General features: G+C 40.6%; 2 protein-coding genes across 5 annotated transcripts in view; one reads left to right on the plus strand and one right to left on the minus strand.

The window, feature by feature from the left end:
• Positions 1–8,918, plus strand: part of FGF7 (fibroblast growth factor 7) — a 55,826-nt gene extending 46,908 nt beyond the window's left edge. Inside the window, exons 3-4 of the mRNA XM_083412341.1 lie at positions 6,383–6,486; positions 7,861–8,918. Of these exons, the coding sequence (XP_083268467.1) occupies positions 6,383–6,486; positions 7,861–8,055 (299 nt within the window). The 3' untranslated portion in view covers positions 8,056–8,918. The remainder of the gene's footprint in view (positions 1–6,382; positions 6,487–7,860) is intronic.
• Positions 1–20,218, minus strand: part of FAM227B (family with sequence similarity 227 member B) — a 106,910-nt gene that overhangs the window by 75,385 nt on the left and 11,307 nt on the right. For all 4 annotated transcript variants that reach the window (XR_014504573.1, XM_083412085.1, XM_083412086.1 and 1 more), the window contains exons 7-10: positions 18,143–18,241; positions 17,417–17,518; positions 16,054–16,180; positions 13,954–14,106 (exon numbers count right to left, since the gene is read on the minus strand). Coding sequence is in view for 3 of the 4 variants with exons in the window: in XM_083412085.1 (XP_083268211.1) it covers positions 13,954–14,106; positions 16,054–16,180; positions 17,417–17,518; positions 18,143–18,241 (481 nt within the window). In the remaining variant the exon portion in view is untranslated. The remainder of the gene's footprint in view (positions 1–13,953; positions 14,107–16,053; positions 16,181–17,416; positions 17,519–18,142; positions 18,242–20,218) is intronic.

Genomic DNA, 20,218 nt, shown 5'->3' on the forward strand with positions numbered 1-20,218 from the left:
AAGCATATATTTCTGCCTACCTTTTGACCTGCTCTTTCCCAGGCAAGGATCCATGCTTTAACACTCCGTGCTCGAGCACTGTTTTTCTTTTTTGCTCTGACTGAACTTTAAAGAGAAGGTTTTCACGAGGAAAACTCTGGAGCAAGAAAGGGGGGGGGGCGCACTCAGACAGAGCTTTAAATCCCTGCCCATGCCTGGAAAGAGCGGAGGAAAGTTAAGTGTGGATAAGCCCTTCTTCATCATCACTGAATAGTGTTGAACTGAACAGCTATTCCCACTGTTTTGCATTTTTGGTCCTTCGTGTGTGTGTATATATACACACCGGTATATATCCTGATATCATTAAATTTGTTGAGAATACAGTATATCCTACCAGACTAATCAAGTTGCTAGCTTGATGGATTGTGGGGATGCTGTGGACATTTTATCTTGAGTCTGGCAAAGCAGTTTGGTTAGCAAACTGGTATTTGATTGGCAAACTGGATAAATGTGGGCTAAATGATAATAAGATTTTTCTTATAAATTAAGCTGCCTACACACATGCCCCTAGTTGATGTAGAATAATAAAACAGTTAGGGGGGAAAGTTACAAAACAGCACAAACTGTAACTTGTCTATACCATCAGGTGAATTTAGAACTGGTTGGTAAATCATAAAGGGATGCTCATCAATAGCTCCTCAACAAATGGGAGTATGCTTTCAAGTCAGATGCTGCAGGACTCTGTCCTGAGACTGGTACATGATTATGAATGACTTAAATGAAGGGATGGAGGGAAGTCTCGTCAAAATTACAGGTTACACCAAACTGTGAGGGTTAACTAACGCTTCAGAAGACTGGGTGGGGGTGGAATTAAAAAAACAACAACCACCTTGTGTAACTGTGAAAACTGGGCTGGGAAACTAACAAAATAAAATTCAACGGACACAAATGCAAAGTACATAATTTAAGAAAAAGAGAGACAAAAGAAAAGCCAAATCCAAAGCAGAGGATGAAGGATACCTGGCGTGTCAGTAGTACATGTAAAAAGTGTTACAAAGAAAAAAAGATCAACAAAAAAATCCCAATACTCCCCCAATCAAATAATAATAATAGAATCAAACAAGTGAAACAACAATAAACATAATAAAACTAGCTCCAAACCTCACATTATTAGAAGCACAAATATGCCCACAGCAATAAAACATTAGCAGGAAAAATTTGCTCAAACTTTTAAAGGTGTCTTGGGGGTGGGGGGGTGGGAGATAATGAATTACTTCTATAGAGAATGTATTCCAAAACCTTGGCCAACAAAAAATGAGTCTCTGCTCCTTCCTCAATGTGTTCTGATCTCTGTAACTGAAGGAGCTTTGACTAGGAAATCTTCTCACATATAAGTGGAGGGCGGGGAAGGTTCATGCAGATAAAGCTTTTAATAATTGTGCCATTGTCAGCACCATGAGTGAAGGACCAATCCAGCAACACCTGGCTGCAGATATTCTTCCTAAATGTTTTTTGCGTGGACAGGCAGAGTCCCCAGATCCCGAGTGGTCCCCCCCCCCGTCATGTGGAATAACGACTCAAGACAACGTGCTATGGGATTAAATTTGCCACAACGTTATTAAATTTCAAATGTGGGTAGACCTTGGCTCAGGCATTGGGCGTTCTCCCTCCCCAGTCCCCAGCCGGGGACCTAGGGAGCATCAGGGTTATCCAGTGTGGGGGGGGGGATGGGCCGGCTCTGGAGAACATATGTTCAAGCAGAGATAGCCGCCCCCCATTACGCCGCCGCCGCAGGGGAGAGCAATGACGACCTTTCGGCGTACGGTCAAAGCCTCCCTTCAGAAACCCCTTTAACGGGGAACCCTGGTATCACCGCCACAAAGAGGAAGATGGACTAAAGGATTCCGCCCAAGGCCTGATACCGCCAAAGTTGTGACGTTTTGCTACGGGAAAGGTGAAACCTGCCAATGCAGGGAAATTCCTTTCCGGCCCTTTGACAGCGACCTTAACGTAGCAGCGCCCGCATACCTGTGAAGAAAAGTTAACCTGCAAAATAATGCATTAACTGAGGGTGGGTAGGGTGGGAGAAGCTCTGGAGCCAAGTGAGGATTCCCAGGTAAGATCCTCCCTCTATTGTGTGGGCAGGTAATCCCTCTCCTACCTGGCCTGATCTCCTTGGCAACGCATCCCCCAGGTGGGATTGGATAGCTGACTGGGGTAGGCGGAGACCTCCAGGTATCCCACCTGAGGGAAGGCGAAGCCAAGCCTATGCTGATGGAGCCGCTCCAGATCCAGGGGCTGCGCGCAAAGGTCACCCCCCGTTTTATGCGGGGAGCGGTCATTGTAAACCGCTTTGAGGTTTTTTTCTACAAGCAAGTAGTGTTTCCTTTTTATGAAAGAAAGAATAAATAAATAAATAAGCATTGTTTCCTTCACTATCAACCTGCCTGTGTGTTAAGATTGCCAGGGAAGGCCCTTTGTGATGAGATCTGTAGTGTGGTGACATGGAAGAGGGCCTTCTCTGAATTGGCGCTCTGTTTGTGGAATATGTCTGGTGATACACTTCTTGGCTTTCATTTCCAGCTGAAGGGTTAAGATAAAGGCGCTTCTGTATTTGCTGGTATTAATTTCTTATCTGATCTTGTTTTACATAATCACTGTCTGACCAATTTCATTGTTATGGGTTTAAAGCATTTTATTGTACATCATTTTCAGTGAAGGCTGTGCTATAGATATATACACGGGGTGAAAAATTAATACATTATTTTTGCTAATATAGCACAGAAAGGGTGCCTTCAGACGGTTGCTATTTTCAAGTGGAATTCAATCACATACCAGCAAATTCAGGTTATGCAATTACAGATGATTGGGGGGTACATTTCTAGATGATTTGGTGACATATATGCAAAACACACACACACACACACACACACACACACACTTTCAGCTGACAAATGATACTGCATTCTAGTAATTCTTTATATTCAATAAATCAATTAATCAGCACATTCAGCTCATCATTACAACATGCATCTGGTAATGTTAATAAAGCCCTTTGGAAATTATTCATATAGAAAACAACACTGATCTTCGTAATGTGTACTTTCTCGATTGCCTATTATTGAATTTTAAAACATGAAAAGCAAACATAAAAAAATGTGGAGATTTGATTTGGCCTTGTATCATCTTTAAAGGTCATCTGAACTCAAAAAACAAGCACTCCCAACCTTCATTAATTAGAAACACAAGTTAGCTGTAGTCCATCCAAGTCCTTTATTTCCCAACTCTAAGATTCACATACTCAAATTCAGAGCAAGAGCCACTGCAATAGTCTGTTTTTTGAACTGTGTGTACATGGACTCCATGTTCCTCACAGAACCCTTTATTTTGTCATTGGCAGTTTAAAGACACAGCAGCAAATCTTTTTGGCTCCCTTAAATATTTAATTTCACTAGTCAGATTAAATGCACCTTTGAAAGCACAAATGAATGGGTCTTCACCATATGATGAAGGGCGTTTGGAGAGTGGTATCACTAGGGTGTCCTTTGTACTGTTGTTGGCTAGAATATAATTGTCTGTTTATTACTGGTTATTAAAAGACACATGAGACCAGTACCCTGCTGAAGCTAAGCAGCTGTGGGTCTGCTCAGTGCCTGGGTGGGTGACTGATTGGGAACCACAATTATGTCACCTTGGGTTCCATGATGGAAAAAAGGTGTTACTGAGTCATTTGAAGTTCAAGAAAACAGTCATGAAGTTGTTATGTAGAGAAGGGACTCAAGTTTCCCTCTGAAAGTGTGAATGTTCTTGGGAACACTACTGTGAGAGATGATTTTGAGCTTGTTAAGAAACATGACAAACAGAGAGAGAACGCGGAGAAATAGCTATTGTATTGCAACAGCAATACTGCTACCCTCACGTGCCAAGTCATGAGCTGGACATCTTTCATAAAGCTGATGCTTGCTAATGGTCAGGGATGTTTTACCAGTGGAAAAACCATGGCAAATATATACACATGCACATTAAAAGGGTCCTGGAAGGGGTAGAACTGTCTGGGTGCCCACATGGGGGCTGATGGGTCATAGCACCCCTTCTGAGAGGCAGCACTGGTAGGAACATCACACTTCACCCATGTCAAGGGGTGGCCTTCATGTCAGGGCCAACCCATTCTGGGTTCAACCAGTGGGTTGAAGGCAGCTGTTTACCGAATGCCTTCTGCCAAACCAGCTTACATCTGCAATCAATAAAGATGTGGCCTAATTTAACCCATCCAATGGCCTCACGTGTCTTATTTTCACTGTCAAACCCCCACTGGCATGTAGCACATCTTATATACCTGGGCCATGCAAGTGATGTCTTTTTACATTGCCTAGCAGGACCTAAGCTGTGGAATTCCTTCCACACATTTTCAACTGATAGTTGGCTATTTCCTGAAAATGTCAAGAAGCAAACAGAAATAATTGCTATTTGGATTCTTATCCTTCCCAATGTGTTTCTGTACTGCTATTTGCACACTGTCAGAACACTTCCACAGAAAACAACAAAGGAATAACTAAAGAATAAATAAGATAATGAGGGACTTCTCAGGCTGGGATGCTGAACTAGCTACAAGATGTGGCTTTGGGAAGGTGCCAGCCTGCTACTTCAAACAGCATGCTTGGTTGACTTGGGGCCAGATTTATGAATGAATAAGTGGCCTGGTCTAACGTTTCAATTGCTAGACCAACATACTTATTTGCAAACACATCTACTCATAAGAACGTTCTCCAGCTTTCCTTGCCTCCTCTGACAGCTCTATCTCTGCGAAAGAACTTAAAGAAAATATTGCCAACCTCCCATATGAGCCCCTCACAAGCCTACGCTGGAAAACGTGGTGCAAAAGGAAGTCTACATGTGCCCTAAGTCATGCCATAGTATGATACCATTCAAATGGTGTAAAGTCAACGGCAGTAGCACATGGCTTCCAGCAGAACAGCAAAAATTGGATAGTGCCAGGAGCTCCCAGTCTTCAAAACCTGAGGTCCCAATCCAACAAGAGCCACTCTACAGGTATCCCTGGAGACGTGATACAAGTCCTCCATCCCACTCCTATGCAGCATCCTTGTATGTACACAAGCCCAATTCAGAAGATGATCTGCACTTATGTAGAAACCCATTTTTACATGTAGGCTTCCTTACTAGATCAAGAAATATTTTGTAACCAATAAAGCAGTAATGCAGGAACAACTTTCCAATTATACAGGTAAAATGCATCTGAATGAAAAAGCTCCAATAGTAAATTTTACTTGTTTCTTGTTATGTGACACAGATATATTTTCAGTGCCTGTCAGTTTTCAACAGCCACAAGGGTCAGACAGATACTTTATCTTCTGGTAGTTGCCAAGGTCTGTTTTCTATCATTTACAAGTTCTAAAGTTTGTGCGCTTGCACAGAGATGGCACTGGTAAATTTCTTACAAATTTGGTCAATGTAATCTTGGGGGGGACGGACAATTATCTGAATCCTGATTAAAACTGATCTAAAGCATTCACCTAGAATGAGAAATGCAAATGTTTCAAGGAGCACAAGAAAAAATATAACAAAGTTCCAAATTTCTTTATAATGCAAAAATATAATGGCAAATGGATAATTTGTAAATACAGTGGTACCTTGGGTTACATACGCTTCAGGTTACAGATGCTTCAGGTTACAGACTCCGCTAACCCAGAAATAGTACCTCGTGTTAAGAACTTTGCTTCAGGATGAGAACAGAAATTGTGCTCTGGCGGTGCAGCGGCAGGGGGAGGCCCCATCAGCTAAAGCGGTGCTTCAGGTTAAGAACAGTTTTAGTTTAAGAACAGACCTCCGGAACGAATTAAGTTCTTAACCCGAGGTACTACTGTACAGGACTAAGTGGTAGTGTGAAAAGTTTGCATGGTCATATATAATGGATGTTAGTGTAATTCATGTAAACATGGAAGTTCTTATGTGTGACCACACTTCAGTGGAGTTTGTAATGGGTTGTATGTACTCTTTGGGTGGAATCCGATGTTATGATGTGTTGAATGTTCCAACTGCAATGTTGTTCCCCTGACACACACACCAATCAAATTTCAGGGGGTGCGGGAGCACACAGGAAGGGGGAGGGAAGTCCCATTGCTTAAGCAGTAGCCCTTATAGAGGGCTTACGCTGATTGGTTAATTAGGAGAATCCTGTCCTTTTTTAAAAAAATGAAGAAATTAGTTAAGAATGCTGACTACATACATGGTTATGTTAAAAGGATTAGATTTTTTTTTTCATCCTTGCTTTATCACTTGATCCTATATATTTTTAAAAAATACTGTGAAATCAAGAGAAATTGTCTTGTTATGCCACTTCAAAAGCAGATAGCCAAATCACAGATTTCACTGTTATTCCTTGCAGGTATTCTCGAAATAAGAACAGTGGCAATTGGAATAGTGGCAATCAAAGGAGTGGCAAGTGAATACTTTCTAGCCATGAACAAGTCCGGAAAACTCTATGGAAAGGTACTGGCATAATTATTAGCAGCAGATTTTATTTAACAGGCAAATAACATATTTGCTTTGAAAAAAAATGTATGTACCAGTTATATTTTACATAATGCTCCCAATATGTAGGAGCACATTAAAAATTGTGAAGCAGGGCTGCTTTCACAGAATGGTGGAAATTGTTTCCGGGTCCTGTTCTGCCTTGGATTGCAAGCTCACCTGAAGTCAGCTGAGCTTCCCTGCTTTGGCTCCAGCCTCCCAAATGATATATAAAAGAAAGCGAGAGGTGACAGGCTGGTTAACATCTCCTGCTTAAAGTGCCTTGCCTATGTCTCGATTCCTTTATCTTTCCCTGCTCTTGCCTGATCTGTTCGCCTATTCCTTGCATATACGCTCTTGGCTTTCACCATGATAAGGTATGCCACCCACATCTTGACTTGCTTCCTGATAATGATTAACAATGGACAAGTATGGAACGGTCGGGATGAAGAAGGCCTGACCGGGACGAAGAAAGCCTGGCCGGGACGTCGAAGGCCTGGCCGGGACGCCGAAGGCCTAGTCGGGACGAAGAAGGCCTGGCCTGGATGAAGAAGGCCTGGCTGGGACGCCAAAGACCTGGTTGGGAAGAAGCAGCCCTGGCCAGGACAAAGAAGGCCTGGCCGGGACGAAGAACGACCAAATGCTGACCCTCGATTGGCGGCACCTCTGGTGTGCACATTGTGTGCCGTGCACCCCCAGGCAGCGTGCCACGCCCCTATGGGTGGCACGCCACACCCCCGGGACAAGCACAACGGACCTGGGATGCATGTCACATCCCTGCAGGATGTGCACCAGGCTCCCTGGGATGAGCGCTGCTCCGGGTACCAGAGCTGGTTGCTTCACCTCTGCCCGCTGGGGAGTGGGCGGGCTGGTGGGGCCCCCTAGATTTAGAGGCCCTAGGCTTCAGCCTACTTAGCCTATACATAAATCCGGCACTGAGGCTTGCATGTCGCGCTCTGCAGCCATCCTTACAACTGAAATCTGTTTCTAAGATGGGGTACATTACAGTTTATAACAGATCATTAGAAGTCATGACGGAGACTGGGTCCACAATTTTTTTTAGGGATGTACATAATGCAATGTTCAGATGAGAACTGAAATCCTGAATAGACTCAGTTACAGCTTTCTTTCTTTTTTTACACTGAATCAGGATTTCACCCAAACTTGTCTGAGCATTTTTGCATTAATGAAAACCATTCCCCTTCACAACAATGCAAGAGATTTGCAAAAACGGATACATTTTAACAGACATAAATTGTTTAAACTGCACATTTAAAAGTCTGATGGTTTTTTATACGATACAATGAACAATTTCAGCGTTCATGTGACCTATTGTCTTTTTTTTTTCTACAGAAAGTATGCAATGAGGACTGCAACTTCATAGAATTGATTCAAGAAAACCATTATAATACATATGCTTCAGCAAACTGGACACACAAAGGGAAGGAGATGTATATTGCATTGAAACAGAATGGCGCCCCCAAGAGAGGTCAGAAAACAAGTAAAGAAGATATATCTTCCCAATTCCTTCCACGGCCAGCACCCTAATCACAAATCTATGGAGAACCAGTTCCAGCAAAATGTTTAATTTCATAAGGGAACTGTTTGAAAGTGCAAGGAAGAGAAGCTGGAATACTACTGAAAAACTGAACAAGCTGGACTTGCGCATTTATGTTTATTTTTAAGAGACTGCCTTTAAAAAAAAAATGAAGATACACTACATCTGATTTAGTAACTAAAAGTTGTAAAAAATTGTAAAGAGTTGTACAATCCTCATGTTAGTATAAGAGTAGCTTTGCAGATTGTTAAGTTAAATTTACCCTTATGCATTAAGTCATGACTTGATTATCTGATGATATTTTATTTAAAATAAACCTATCTGCTTAATTAAACATGGCTGCTATAATAATAATGATGATAATAAAGCAGATGAAAATGTTATGTAAAATATGTCGGACTTGATGGCTGCTGGAATGAGTCTTCAGATGATCAAGTCAGTACTAAGCATGGAGGTGGAGCAGTATGGAATACTTTCCAGGAAAAATGTGTAAGTTTTAAAGTAATTTGAAATTGGATTTCTGCGGTATTCAGACAATAAAGCTAGTATGGAAGATGAAGGTTGCACCACTGCAATGTATTCATATGTATTAGTAAGAATGCCTAACGCTGCTCTGAAAGATGTTACAAAAATAGTGTATATGAAATAATATTAATAAGGGAAATGTATTTCATCTCACTTTCCTCAAAATATCCTTTTCTATAACGACGAAGTAAAAATTCAGACATCATATGGGTTTTTATGTAACATAACCTATCTTTTTATATAATTTCTGTTAGGGTATATGGCTTGATTTTTTTTTCACCTATTCATGCTTCTTCTGTTAAAGCATTAAACTTCATTTTAAGTTATAGTTGAACTTTATTAAGTTATTTAAGTTGATGTTATTTATAAAAAAACTTATTAAGCTGCGTCTGTTTCATATGCTTTTAATTCTAAAGAAGTAACTGAGCCACCTCTCCACCCCACCCCACCCCACTTTCTATGACCAGACACAAAGTCTAGTACATAATACTCTTGCCAATGTGCACTGGATGGCAGACAAAAATGACAGCCTGCAGCCCTTCTTACGATGGAAGTCTCAAATAGAACAGCACCCAAATCCCAAAAAAATCTAAAGCCATAGGGCTATGCACACGGGGCTCTATTAAGAGATTGGACAAGGAACTTTTTGGAAAATGCTCTGCTTGCTTGCTGACTGACTCCGCCTCATGCTAAATTAACTAAGTGATATGATTGTTGCTTTTACAACTGAGCTTTGGGAGCATAGCCCAGCAGTTGTGCAAAGATGTAATCGAAATGGGGCATAGGGTTTTATCTACAGAGGGAGAAAACGACAACAGTTCCCGTTTTTTGCTATGCTATGATCCAGCTGTTCTTGGAATCCATTTAAATTGCTTCTGTTAGAAAATAAAATAATATAATATAATATAATAATATAATATAATATAATATAATATAATAATTTACTGTACTCTTTTCAGGAAATACTAAGGAGAGGACTGAAAAGCACTTCAAATCTAGATCTGAAATAATCTGCAAAAGACCAAATTCTGTTGCATGAAATTCTATTGCAAAATTCCTTTGCTATTCAGCACCACTTGAATCACCAGGGGAGGGGGTAACCAACCCCTTTGCTACCAGAGAAACTGAATTGGCCAAAAGTAGGGGGAGTCAAGAGTTGGGCTTGCGGAAAGGCCTTTTACCTTTCCCTACACTGTTATTCATTGCCTTAAATGAGGGCATTTCTATTTGTAAGTATACGCACACAATAATATTCCCCTTTACATATTTAAATACACACGCGTGGCTGGGAAAGAACTGAACATTGCATTTGTCAACACAACATTCATTAGAAAGAAAGAAAAATGTTTCAGCCACAGTGGGTTTCATTAGCTGATCAACTGAAGCTAGCCTTAAAATGCATACCAGAACACTTAAAATTAAACCCACAAGCATAACTGGGTTTTTTAAAACAAAATCCTTATTAAACAATTACATTTAAAAGCTATACAATCCAAAGGCTCCTAAGTCTCACTGACAGTTCTTTTTGTATTTTTAAATATTTCTTCTACGTTTGGTTTGGCAGGCGTAACACTAGGCTCTGTCTATCATCATAAATCAAGGAGAAGAAGAGATTGTCTCGCTTATGATCCAAAATAAATACCAGGAGAACAGCATTCAATAGAATTCGCTGCAACAATAGGTAGTGATGGCCACCAATTCAGAGTGATCTAAAGAGACAAATTCATGGGAGAGAAAGTAGTCTAAATACTATATTCAGAATCAGGGTCAGTATGCCTCTAAATACGGTACTAGCTGCTGGAAAATAATAGTGGGAACCATACATTTCTCAGCTCAATGGGACAAATATGTTTTCCCTACAATTTAATAACTATTCTGTTTCACACTATTATTTTTATAGTGGCTATCAATATTCTAGTGCATGTTTCATAGCCTTGGGGGATAGCTCAGTTGGTAGAGCATGAGACTCTTAATCTCAGGCCCGTGGGTTGAAGCCCCACGTTGGGCAAAATATTCCTGCAGTGCAGGGAGCTGAACTAGATTATCTTTGTAGTTTCTTCCAATTCTATGATTCTATGATAGTTACTTGACTATTAGAGTGACCATATTTCCCCCTCCAACATTTCTCTGATGAAAATGGGGACCTAAGGAAAAGTTTGAAGTTCCAGGATCCAATCAGAAACCGGGACGGCTTCTCTAAATCAAGGACGTTCCTGGAAAATTGGGACACTAGGAGGGTCTGGAGTGATATTATACAGAATAAATTTAACAGTAATGGTGTTGCTTAGTAGGATCATATCAGAGCAAGCCCATATGAAAAATCTCTTAATCATACGTTTTGGAGGCGTTACATAAAATCTTGGGCATGAGACATCCAGTCATGAAGGCATACATACCGCTTAAGTATTTCTAATGCTTTAAAACATATAAGTCTTAAGCCCCCCCACCCCGAAAAATAAAGTCTTAAGCATGCAACAAAATTACCTACATATGAAGAAAGTCAAACTTTAAAGCCCTTGGCCGTGTAGTTAATCTAATAATACACTGGCTAAGGGTTGTTAACTTGCAAATCATAAGGCATTCCAAGTACTGAAATTTTATAACCACTTACATTCCTGTTCTAGAATAGGAGATTCTCTCCAATTTTATTTGGAACGTCAGTATTAACTCCCCACGGTCAGTCTACCCTGATTCACAAACATTCTGCTCAAAATGTTAGAAATGGAAGCGTTGTAGAGATATCATCAATACTCTTGAAAACAAAGAGCTGAGATAACAATGAGAAGAAATTGCTTAGTATTGCAGACCCAATCGCAGTGATTCCCTCCCCCAGGGAACAAAGGCCTAGCCTATGACAGCGGTAACAAACTGCACAAGACAACATTCTGGGGTTTAAAATTAGCCACATCTTTTAAGGCTATACATTGTGTGTATATCCATTCTCAGTCCCCAGCTGATGCTAGAGCAGGGTTTGAGCCTGGGATTGAAGAACATCAAGATGTGGGTCTACATAGATGGACTTCTGAGGCTGCTGTCTAAAGCTCTATGGCCCTGCCTGTTCCACACTTGGTTTCTGAACAAAGTCTTCCCACTAGATCCCTCTAATGGGCTACCCTGCAATTGCACTTGCTTTAGGATAGGGGTTCTGCCCCACTTTACCCCGCCTCAATATGTGACTAAGGATTCCATCCAATGCCTTATCCACAAAAGTTGTGACCATAGCTGTCAACTTACAGATTTGAAAATAAGGGACCAACAGCCTTGAAAATAAGGGATCAGCAGCCATATAAGGGATTGTCAGAGCACAGGTATGTTCGACTTCTGAGCCCCTCCGAGCCAAAGGCAGAAAGCCCAGCCAGCAGCCAAACGAAGCCTCAAGCCGTGGTTCCCACAGCGCAGCAACCCGGCAAAGGGGATGCAGCAAGGAAAACCATCGTCACCTCTCCGCTGGGAAGCGCTGAGCAAAGGCGAGTCCCCAGGCAACACGGCCGATTTGATCGGCCCAAGGCATGCAAGCTCCACCCCTCAGTCATTCTTAGACTCCTTATTGCGTGAGCAACGCAGCCAAGCCGGCAGGGAGGGAGGGAGAGGAGCTGTTTCCTTTGAAACCCGGGAAATTTAAGGGACATCATCAATAAGGGACAGCAGCGGGACACAGCGCTGGGATAAGGGACTTTCCTGCCAAATAAGGGACGGTTGACAGCTATGGCTGTGGTTATTTGCTATTTGCAAAACCTCCAAACAGGGCCAATCTGTTAGCAGGCAAATTCATTTCCGGCTCGAAATACAGCAACCATTAAATGAACCATAGCAAGGTCAATAAGCGGTGCAAGGAAGAAAAGGCCAGCATACAAGATAAATATGGCAGGTGTTAAAGTACCCAAGTAAGGTCTGTTGATTGATCTAACAGCAGGGCCCAGCAGTCACCGGACTTCCACCAGTGGCAGGCTATCCCGGCCACCGTTGTGGCTGGCTGAGGAATTCCCCCAGTGGCCAGCCTCACAATGGAGAGGCCTTTGTTCTGTGAGGCCAGGGGTCTAGCACAACAGGCCACAACTACTGCCCACCCAGATTCGGGGTAAGTGGCCATTTCATAACAGAAAGAGAGAAACAAGCTTTTTATTTCGTGAAGAACATTCAAACCGGGATGCATTTCCTCCATCCAAACTTGAGACAGAAACAATTTATAATTTATGCCTGGGGCAGAATATTTTTATCCCTGACCTACAGCGTTTGGCATATTACTGTACTCCTACTAAAGTTTTTTCTAGGAATTACCACCCGAGCAACAACATTATCAAGTCTTTTGGAAACAGACAGCTATGGGAGGCACTCTTTATATATCCTTTTTTCTGCACCTTGCAGGATTTGTATTGGCCATGTACATTCTGCTCCAAATTAAGGCGAATATTGCATGCTTTCACTAAGCTACAGCGATTCCTCCTTGTATATAAAGCAATTCTTACATGTGTAGAATACATTATAGCTAAATTCTTAAACATGGTATTTCCAGACTCTATGCAAATGTTTGTTGCTTGTCATTATAAAATCTCAGACTGAAAATGATTCTATGATTCTATGATTGATTTTACAAAACCTTAGAAAAGGGCCAGACAAGTTGTTGGGAGAAGGGTCTTATAATTTTTGCGGTGCTCTTCCTTACTATACTTAGAACATGGGTAGGATAATTAAGAGAGTGTTCTCAGTACATCTAAAAGATTATGATGTGGCACAGGACAACAATGTCTCTATGGTACAGGGGTTGGATTTAGATATGTCAAAGATGTGTTTCAGTTAAACACGTTGTAAATTTAAACAGGGAAAACAGGCAGAAGAAAAATGGGGCTCCACTGTGCCATCTGGTGGCACAATGCTATATTGCATGTACAACACATATAAATCACTTTTTCTTTACCAGTCTAGCTGAGTCCAGGGTTTACATTGTTTATGTTTTTAAAGGTTAAAACCACTCTGATTTATGTAAAAAAATGTAATAGGGAATCAGTACAAACACTCATCTATTCACTGCCCCATCTTCTTAAGAAGTGGGGTAACTTGTACCAGGTACCACAAGGTTCCCAGACGTCTTCAACACCAGTCCCAAGCTGAACCCATCACAACAGCCTTGTCTCAACATAAATGATACTCAAAATCATTCCTTGCTGATATTGCATCCTGAACCCCATGTCTGGGGAGTAAGCATTTGACATTTTGTTCTGATTCCAACAATAAATTACAGGGTTCAAATTTATCCTTAAGATTTATAATATCGATCTCTATTTCACTAATACGGCGGCCAATATTATGCCAGTATTCTGAAACAAACATTCAATAACTTTTTAAGTTCTTCATCTGGTACTTACAAGACTTTCCTATTGACCTTGTTTTAATCACAGAGGTTTGGAGTTTCAAACTAGATAACTTATGTAAGGAATCTTTATTCTGCGTTTGTGTCAGGGGTGCTTCCAACCAGAATAAATTCCATTTCTTCCAAGCAGATTTTTGTGGTTTGAAACCTGCAAAGCATAAATTAATGTGTGTGTGTTTTAAAAAAAGAACCGACAAGAGCTTTTCGGTTCTTTTGTTACCAAAGAAAGACAGAAAGAAAGGCACATGTTTACTTCTTGGTATGCACTGTATCTTCAACAGCCTGCTGCTTTGTTGGCAAACTGGGGTTTATTCTTCATTCAATTTCTTTCTAACATTCTTCATTTTCTTACTGGAAACTGAGAACTAACATTCGATGGATATTTCTAAATAAGAGGCATAATGCTTTATGTTGTCTTAGTTTTGTTAATTTTATCACTTTTCGTTGTAAATTATTAAGACATGAAATTAGTAGTCTTTGGTGGTGGATTATTTGTGTTCACAATAGGAACTAGAGAGGCTATCTTGCAAGTGTTATAACCACATAAGAATACATTTGATCACCATGGTTGTTATTTGAGGGGGGAATACACACTGAAATGTTGCTGGGGCAGCTCTCTAAAGCCTGCCCACCCTGAGAACTATAAAGCACATTTAGTAGTTCCTATCTGAGGAGTTCTACTTCATTCCATACTTGCAATTATTTTAAATGACAAGCATTATTTCAATGAGGATGTCATCATATCATAACTGGGGCGTAAGTTTCAGTTATTCAGTAACACTTGTACCATAAAATTATAAGCACAGCTGAAATTACATTTGGTACTTCCTAAGACAAACCCTTGATACGTGTTATACTCATGAAGCGAGAGTTTTAGCTATGTCACTTTAACAGCCTAATTCTAAGCATGTAAATTCCATTGAGCACAAAATGGTACTCCCCAGGACTGCATTGTGACAAATTCTAAAGAGACAGTTGTGTTAATACAATAATAAAACTGCCGCCCCACCATATACTGATTTGCCTACTCTTGTGAATGTAATATGTTTTTATTGTATTTAATTCTGAATTCTAAATTGCAACTCGCCCAAAAACCTGCCAGTGAAGGACAGGTAATAAATTTAGCAATAACTATAATGACAGTGAGAATAGTAATAAATAGTAGTTGGTTGCAACAAAGAGCCGATAAGGTATTGGGGCAAAACTACATATATAGCACTGAAGCTTATCACTTCAAATGTCACTAGGGCAACATAAGTTTCTTTTTTTCATATTATATTTTTATTAATTTTCAAATACAAAAGCAAATTTATACATTCCATACATCTTAATTACATCTTACTTCTTTTTTTTTTACTTCCCTCAATTTGTCTGCCATTCCTTCCTATTGTTACTTTTTACACATTTCTGCCCTTTTAACCCTTTCCCCTCACAGAGCTTCCTTAAAGCTTACAAACGTAATTTTATTATCACTCAGTTTTTGCATATATTGGATAAACTTTTCCCAATCTTCCGTAAATCTTTGATCAGGGCAACATAAGTTTCTAATAGCAAGTAGGAAGGGTCCACTTTTCATGAGGATCACAGTATTTGGAGAAGGGAGGTTTAAGCATTCCTTCCTCAGTTGTAATCCCACTGAAAATCCTCCCAGCATTACTGTGTGTGTGTGTTATTTCTGCAGATTTTACTGGGATTGGGACTGAGGAAGGAACGGTTAAACCTCCCCCCCACACACACTGTGTGCTGCTGTTCCAATGAAAATTTGGTTCCTCACCCCACTATTATGTTTTCTTAAACCTTGATTAAGAATGATGCATTTAGCATGCTCTTTACTTCAGTCCTTAAAGACTGAATTGTTGTGGCATAAGCTCTCATCGACTTGAAAGTTTTCATTTGCAAAAACATGTATCGCAATCAATTTGGAAGGTGCCACAGGACTCGTTGTTTTCATTATTAGAGTGTTTAGTGTTATTATTCTTTACTATTCTGTAGTACTGATGTTGACTGGGATAAAATGCTGAATATATAAAGTTATGTAGAAAAGATCTTTCTGAAAAGTCCTAATACCATAAATTTCAAAGACAAATTGTAGTACCTCTTATCCACTGAAAAACTAAATCCATTAGTTCCTCTTTAAATTCGTCAGTGAAACGAAGACGGGATTCAGGAAAAGCTTCACAAAAAGTAACATAGATGGCTTGTGACAAGCAGTCAGGGTACATCTGCCAAAATACAAACAAAGCTAAATTTAAAACATTTAAAGTTGGCAGTGAGTAATATAAAGAATAAGCAAAGTATAGTTAATAACAAACCCAGACATTTAAACATAGCTGAATCATTATTTGTGGTGAAATGAATAGTTCTGCCAATGTGCGAAGTAAGCAAGGCATGGCAGCTAGCTTAACATCTTGTGAAGCAATATACAGATAATACTTTTTAGGTAAAGTAACAAATTGGGGGGGTTTACTATTGTACTATTTATCATCAAAAACTAGAGAGCAAAAAAGCTTTATTATGAATATTATGTGATGTTTCCTTGTCTCCACAAGCAGCAGCCAAGGAGACAAAACCTGTGATACATGGTTTGGAAAACAATTTATTTTATTTTATTTTTGTTACGGTATTGTTGCACCATGTCAGAAGTGACACCAACTACCTTAAACATTATTGTAACAAAGAACCAAAAACTTAAAACTGAAATACAAAAGGGACAAAATCTTTAGTCCTGTTTGAAGGCAGTGGAAGAACCACATACACCACAATGAAGTACAGAGGAAGAAACAGAAGTAATGAAAATGCAATAAAAGTACACGTAGCCCGAGTACAATATTTCAGGCCCGTGCTGAGCGGGGGTGGGCAGCCAAGCAGTTTAGTCCTCGGCCTCAGAGGACTAAACTGGCCGGGGCCCCAAAACAAGGGACCAGCTGCTTTTGTTTTATAACTTTATTCTAACAAGACGTCCAGCCCAAACCTCAAGACAAGCTCTACAAGAACCAGTGATAATTACACATTATCATGTACGTGCCATATTTCCCAAGACTGTATATAATACATTATTTTTCCAGCAACGTTACCTGGGGGTAGTGAGGTGACAGTACCCACACATCCCATAAAGTGTAGGTTGGACCTTAGACAATGGCTGAGGATGCAGTCACTGGCACCAGTATAAAGAGTGACCATAAAAGGGCTTGAAGGCAAACCATAGAAGCAGCTAAAGGATCTGGGTATCTTCATCTCCGAAAAGAGTTTAAGAGGCAGCATGATAGTGTACAGAATAAGGATATACAGGGTGAGTCCTTTAAAAGAGGCCCTGTGGATACAGAGTACACATGTTCCACGGGGCCTCTTTTAAAAGTCTAAGTATATACTTATACTTTTAAGCATACAGTATAAGGATGCCAAAGGGATGCATTCTGGGGCAACACTCACGATTGAAAAATACCTATTAGTGTCTTTACCTGAAAGAAAGGATCTTTTATGAAACTGGGAGTACTCAAGAGAAGTGCCACAAAGCTGTCTGATATTCTATCAAAAAGGTGGTCCTGTTCAGCTTGATCAGGCTTGAAATAAATCAGGAAAAGGTATTATTAGCATTAATATTTCATTGCTTCACATAGCACTGATTTTAACCACAGGTGGTAGAAATAATGTATGAATTAACAGGAACTTCAGAGTGATCATGAATGCGATTTTGGAGCTAAAAAGGTTACATGACATAGGAAACTCTCTCTCTCTCTCTGTGTGTGTGTGTGTGTGTGTGTGTGTGTTTGTTCTGTGAGAGAGAGAGAGTGAAAGAGAAGTGGAATTTTTGCAGTTAATGTTGTACCTACCCCACGTTGCTTGCTTTCACTCTTTGTTGCACTGATAATCCAAACAATGGCTTACATCTCATATATGAAAAGCCCAAGGCATGACATAAGGGTTATCGCATTTGCACACACCTTGGGTGTCAAATTTAAGCTCTCTAGTATGGGTTATTTACCCCACAAATGGAACACTCTTTCAGGGTTATTATCACTCTCTGTGGGACTTATTCTGTTGTCTTTCAATACAAATCAGTCAAAGGGAAGCAGTTATTTCCATGTATGTGAGCACAGATTCATTCATGATCAAGAAATTTTATATATTCGAATTACGTTTTTTAATTTGGATAAGAATGAAAATAAAGCTCTGTGTCTTCATACCTTGAACTTGTGAAGAAACCACCACCAAAAGCAATCCTGTAAAATTGCAAGGGATGCTTCAGAGATAAACAATTTCTTCAGAATTTTTGTATCCACGCCCTGTTAAAAAAAATATGAATAAACATAATTACAACAAAGTGATGAACAATACCTTTTTTATGCAGTCCCAAACATATATACTTCAAAGGGTGTGCCCCTGATTAAAGCATGGTGTTTTTTTCAATATGGTGTTGTTGAGCATCGCAGACTTGACTGATCAATTTGATATTGTTGTAAGTTTGGAGAGAGGGGGAGAGACCCCTCTAATCCCTGCCCCACTCCCTCAACAGAAAAAAACTAGGTGTGAGAGTAGAGTTGGGAAGTGAGGAGAGCCAGAGGAAAAATCAGCAAACTGGAAAGAGTAAGAAATGGAAAGACACTGGAAATAAAGAATGGAAACTGGAAAGAAATCATGTTTGATTTCTATTTGAATCTAAGGCTGTGGCTATGGGAGAAACAAGCCCCTTTGGGGGTGTTAATGCTGTGAACCCCTCCATTGTAGGCTCAGATTTTATATATGTGTAAATAAACCATATATCATAGACACCACAGTCTCTGCTGTACCTCATTCCAAAGGAAACACGAACTCTGGGTAAGTGCCTGGAGCTGACCATAAGCTGAGCATTTCCATTCTATAGATCCTTACTTGATATCTTGCACCACCTGGAGATTGGGGTGGTGTGCAACAAAGATATGAAGTTCAAACTCCTTTTTAAAATGGAAAATGCAACCCCAGGAGGCTACAATTGTGAGAACAGAAGCAAGAAGGCGGGGTGTATAACTACTTTCTTAATCCTTTTGTTATGTACTGAGTTGAATAGGATCCAAAAGGCAGCAGTCTGATTGGTCCTAGTACAACAGGATTCAGAATGCAGCAGTCTGATTGGTCCTAGAACAATAGGGTCCAGAATGCAGCAGTCTGAATGGTCCACAGGAGCCACCCAATCCGGTTCCAGGGAGAAGTGAATCTGCAACCAGATTGGCCTATAGGTGAATCCTGGAATTAGCCAATCACGTAGGGCCCATTGTGTAAATAATGTATATAAAGCAGATTTTCTGGGGGGACATTCCATTCCTCCTCACCACTATGAGCTGAATAAAGAGCATGGAATCCACTCTATATATTTCACCTTTCAACACCAGCCATTTCTCACCCAAACTGAACCCTGAGTTGCTCTTCATAAACATGCATCAGGGACCACGCATGGGGTGGGGTGGGGTGGTGAACACACTGTGGGGGAAGGACTTTGACAAGAAAAACAGCTGGAAAGAAAGTTGTTAAGAAGGTTCTTCTACTCCACTCCAAATTGCTGCTCCCTAAAGCTGCTTTCCATTTTGAAAAAGTAGGGGATTTGTAACATACATCTATATGCTTGTCCAATGCAACTACTGCTATAAACAATTAACCATACAATCCTATGCATGACTACCTACGGGACCGTCTCTCCTGGTATGCCCCACGGAGGACCTTAAGATCCAAAAATAGCAACACCCTAGAGGTCCCGGGCCCTAAGGAAGTTAGATTAGCCTCAACCAGAGCAAGGGCCTTCTCAGCACTGACTCCGGCCTGGTGGAACGCTCTGTCTCATGATACCAGGGCCCTGCAGGATCTGATTTCTTTCCACAGGGCCTGTAAGACAGAGTTGTTCCGCCTGGCCTTTGGCTTGGAGCCAATTTGATTCCCTCCCCCTCTTGCTTTTTTCCTTTCTCCTCCTGTGATGAGGCTGCATTTTAATGTTTCAATGTTGTATTTTAATCTTGTTTTTCAGTTGTATTCATTCAACTTGTTTTTATTATTGCTTGTTAGCTGCCCTGAGCCTGGCCTTGGCTGGGGAGGGCGGGGTATAAATAAAATTTTTTATTATTACTCAGAAGTAAGCACCGCTCATCAAGGGCACTTTATTAAATTCAAAAAAGGAGTCAACGTTTGACCTGCGTTGCTACAATTGCTATACATGGTGTGGAGGGCGGCCCAAAACAGGATGCCTTCCAAACCGCCTGGGGTGCTGGGAGTCTGAAGCATCATGATCCTACAAT

Source organism: Podarcis tiliguerta (genome assembly GCF_965153285.1).
Source record: "Podarcis tiliguerta genome assembly, chromosome: 14".
NCBI classification, from domain to species: domain Eukaryota; kingdom Metazoa; phylum Chordata; class Lepidosauria; order Squamata; family Lacertidae; genus Podarcis; species Podarcis tiliguerta.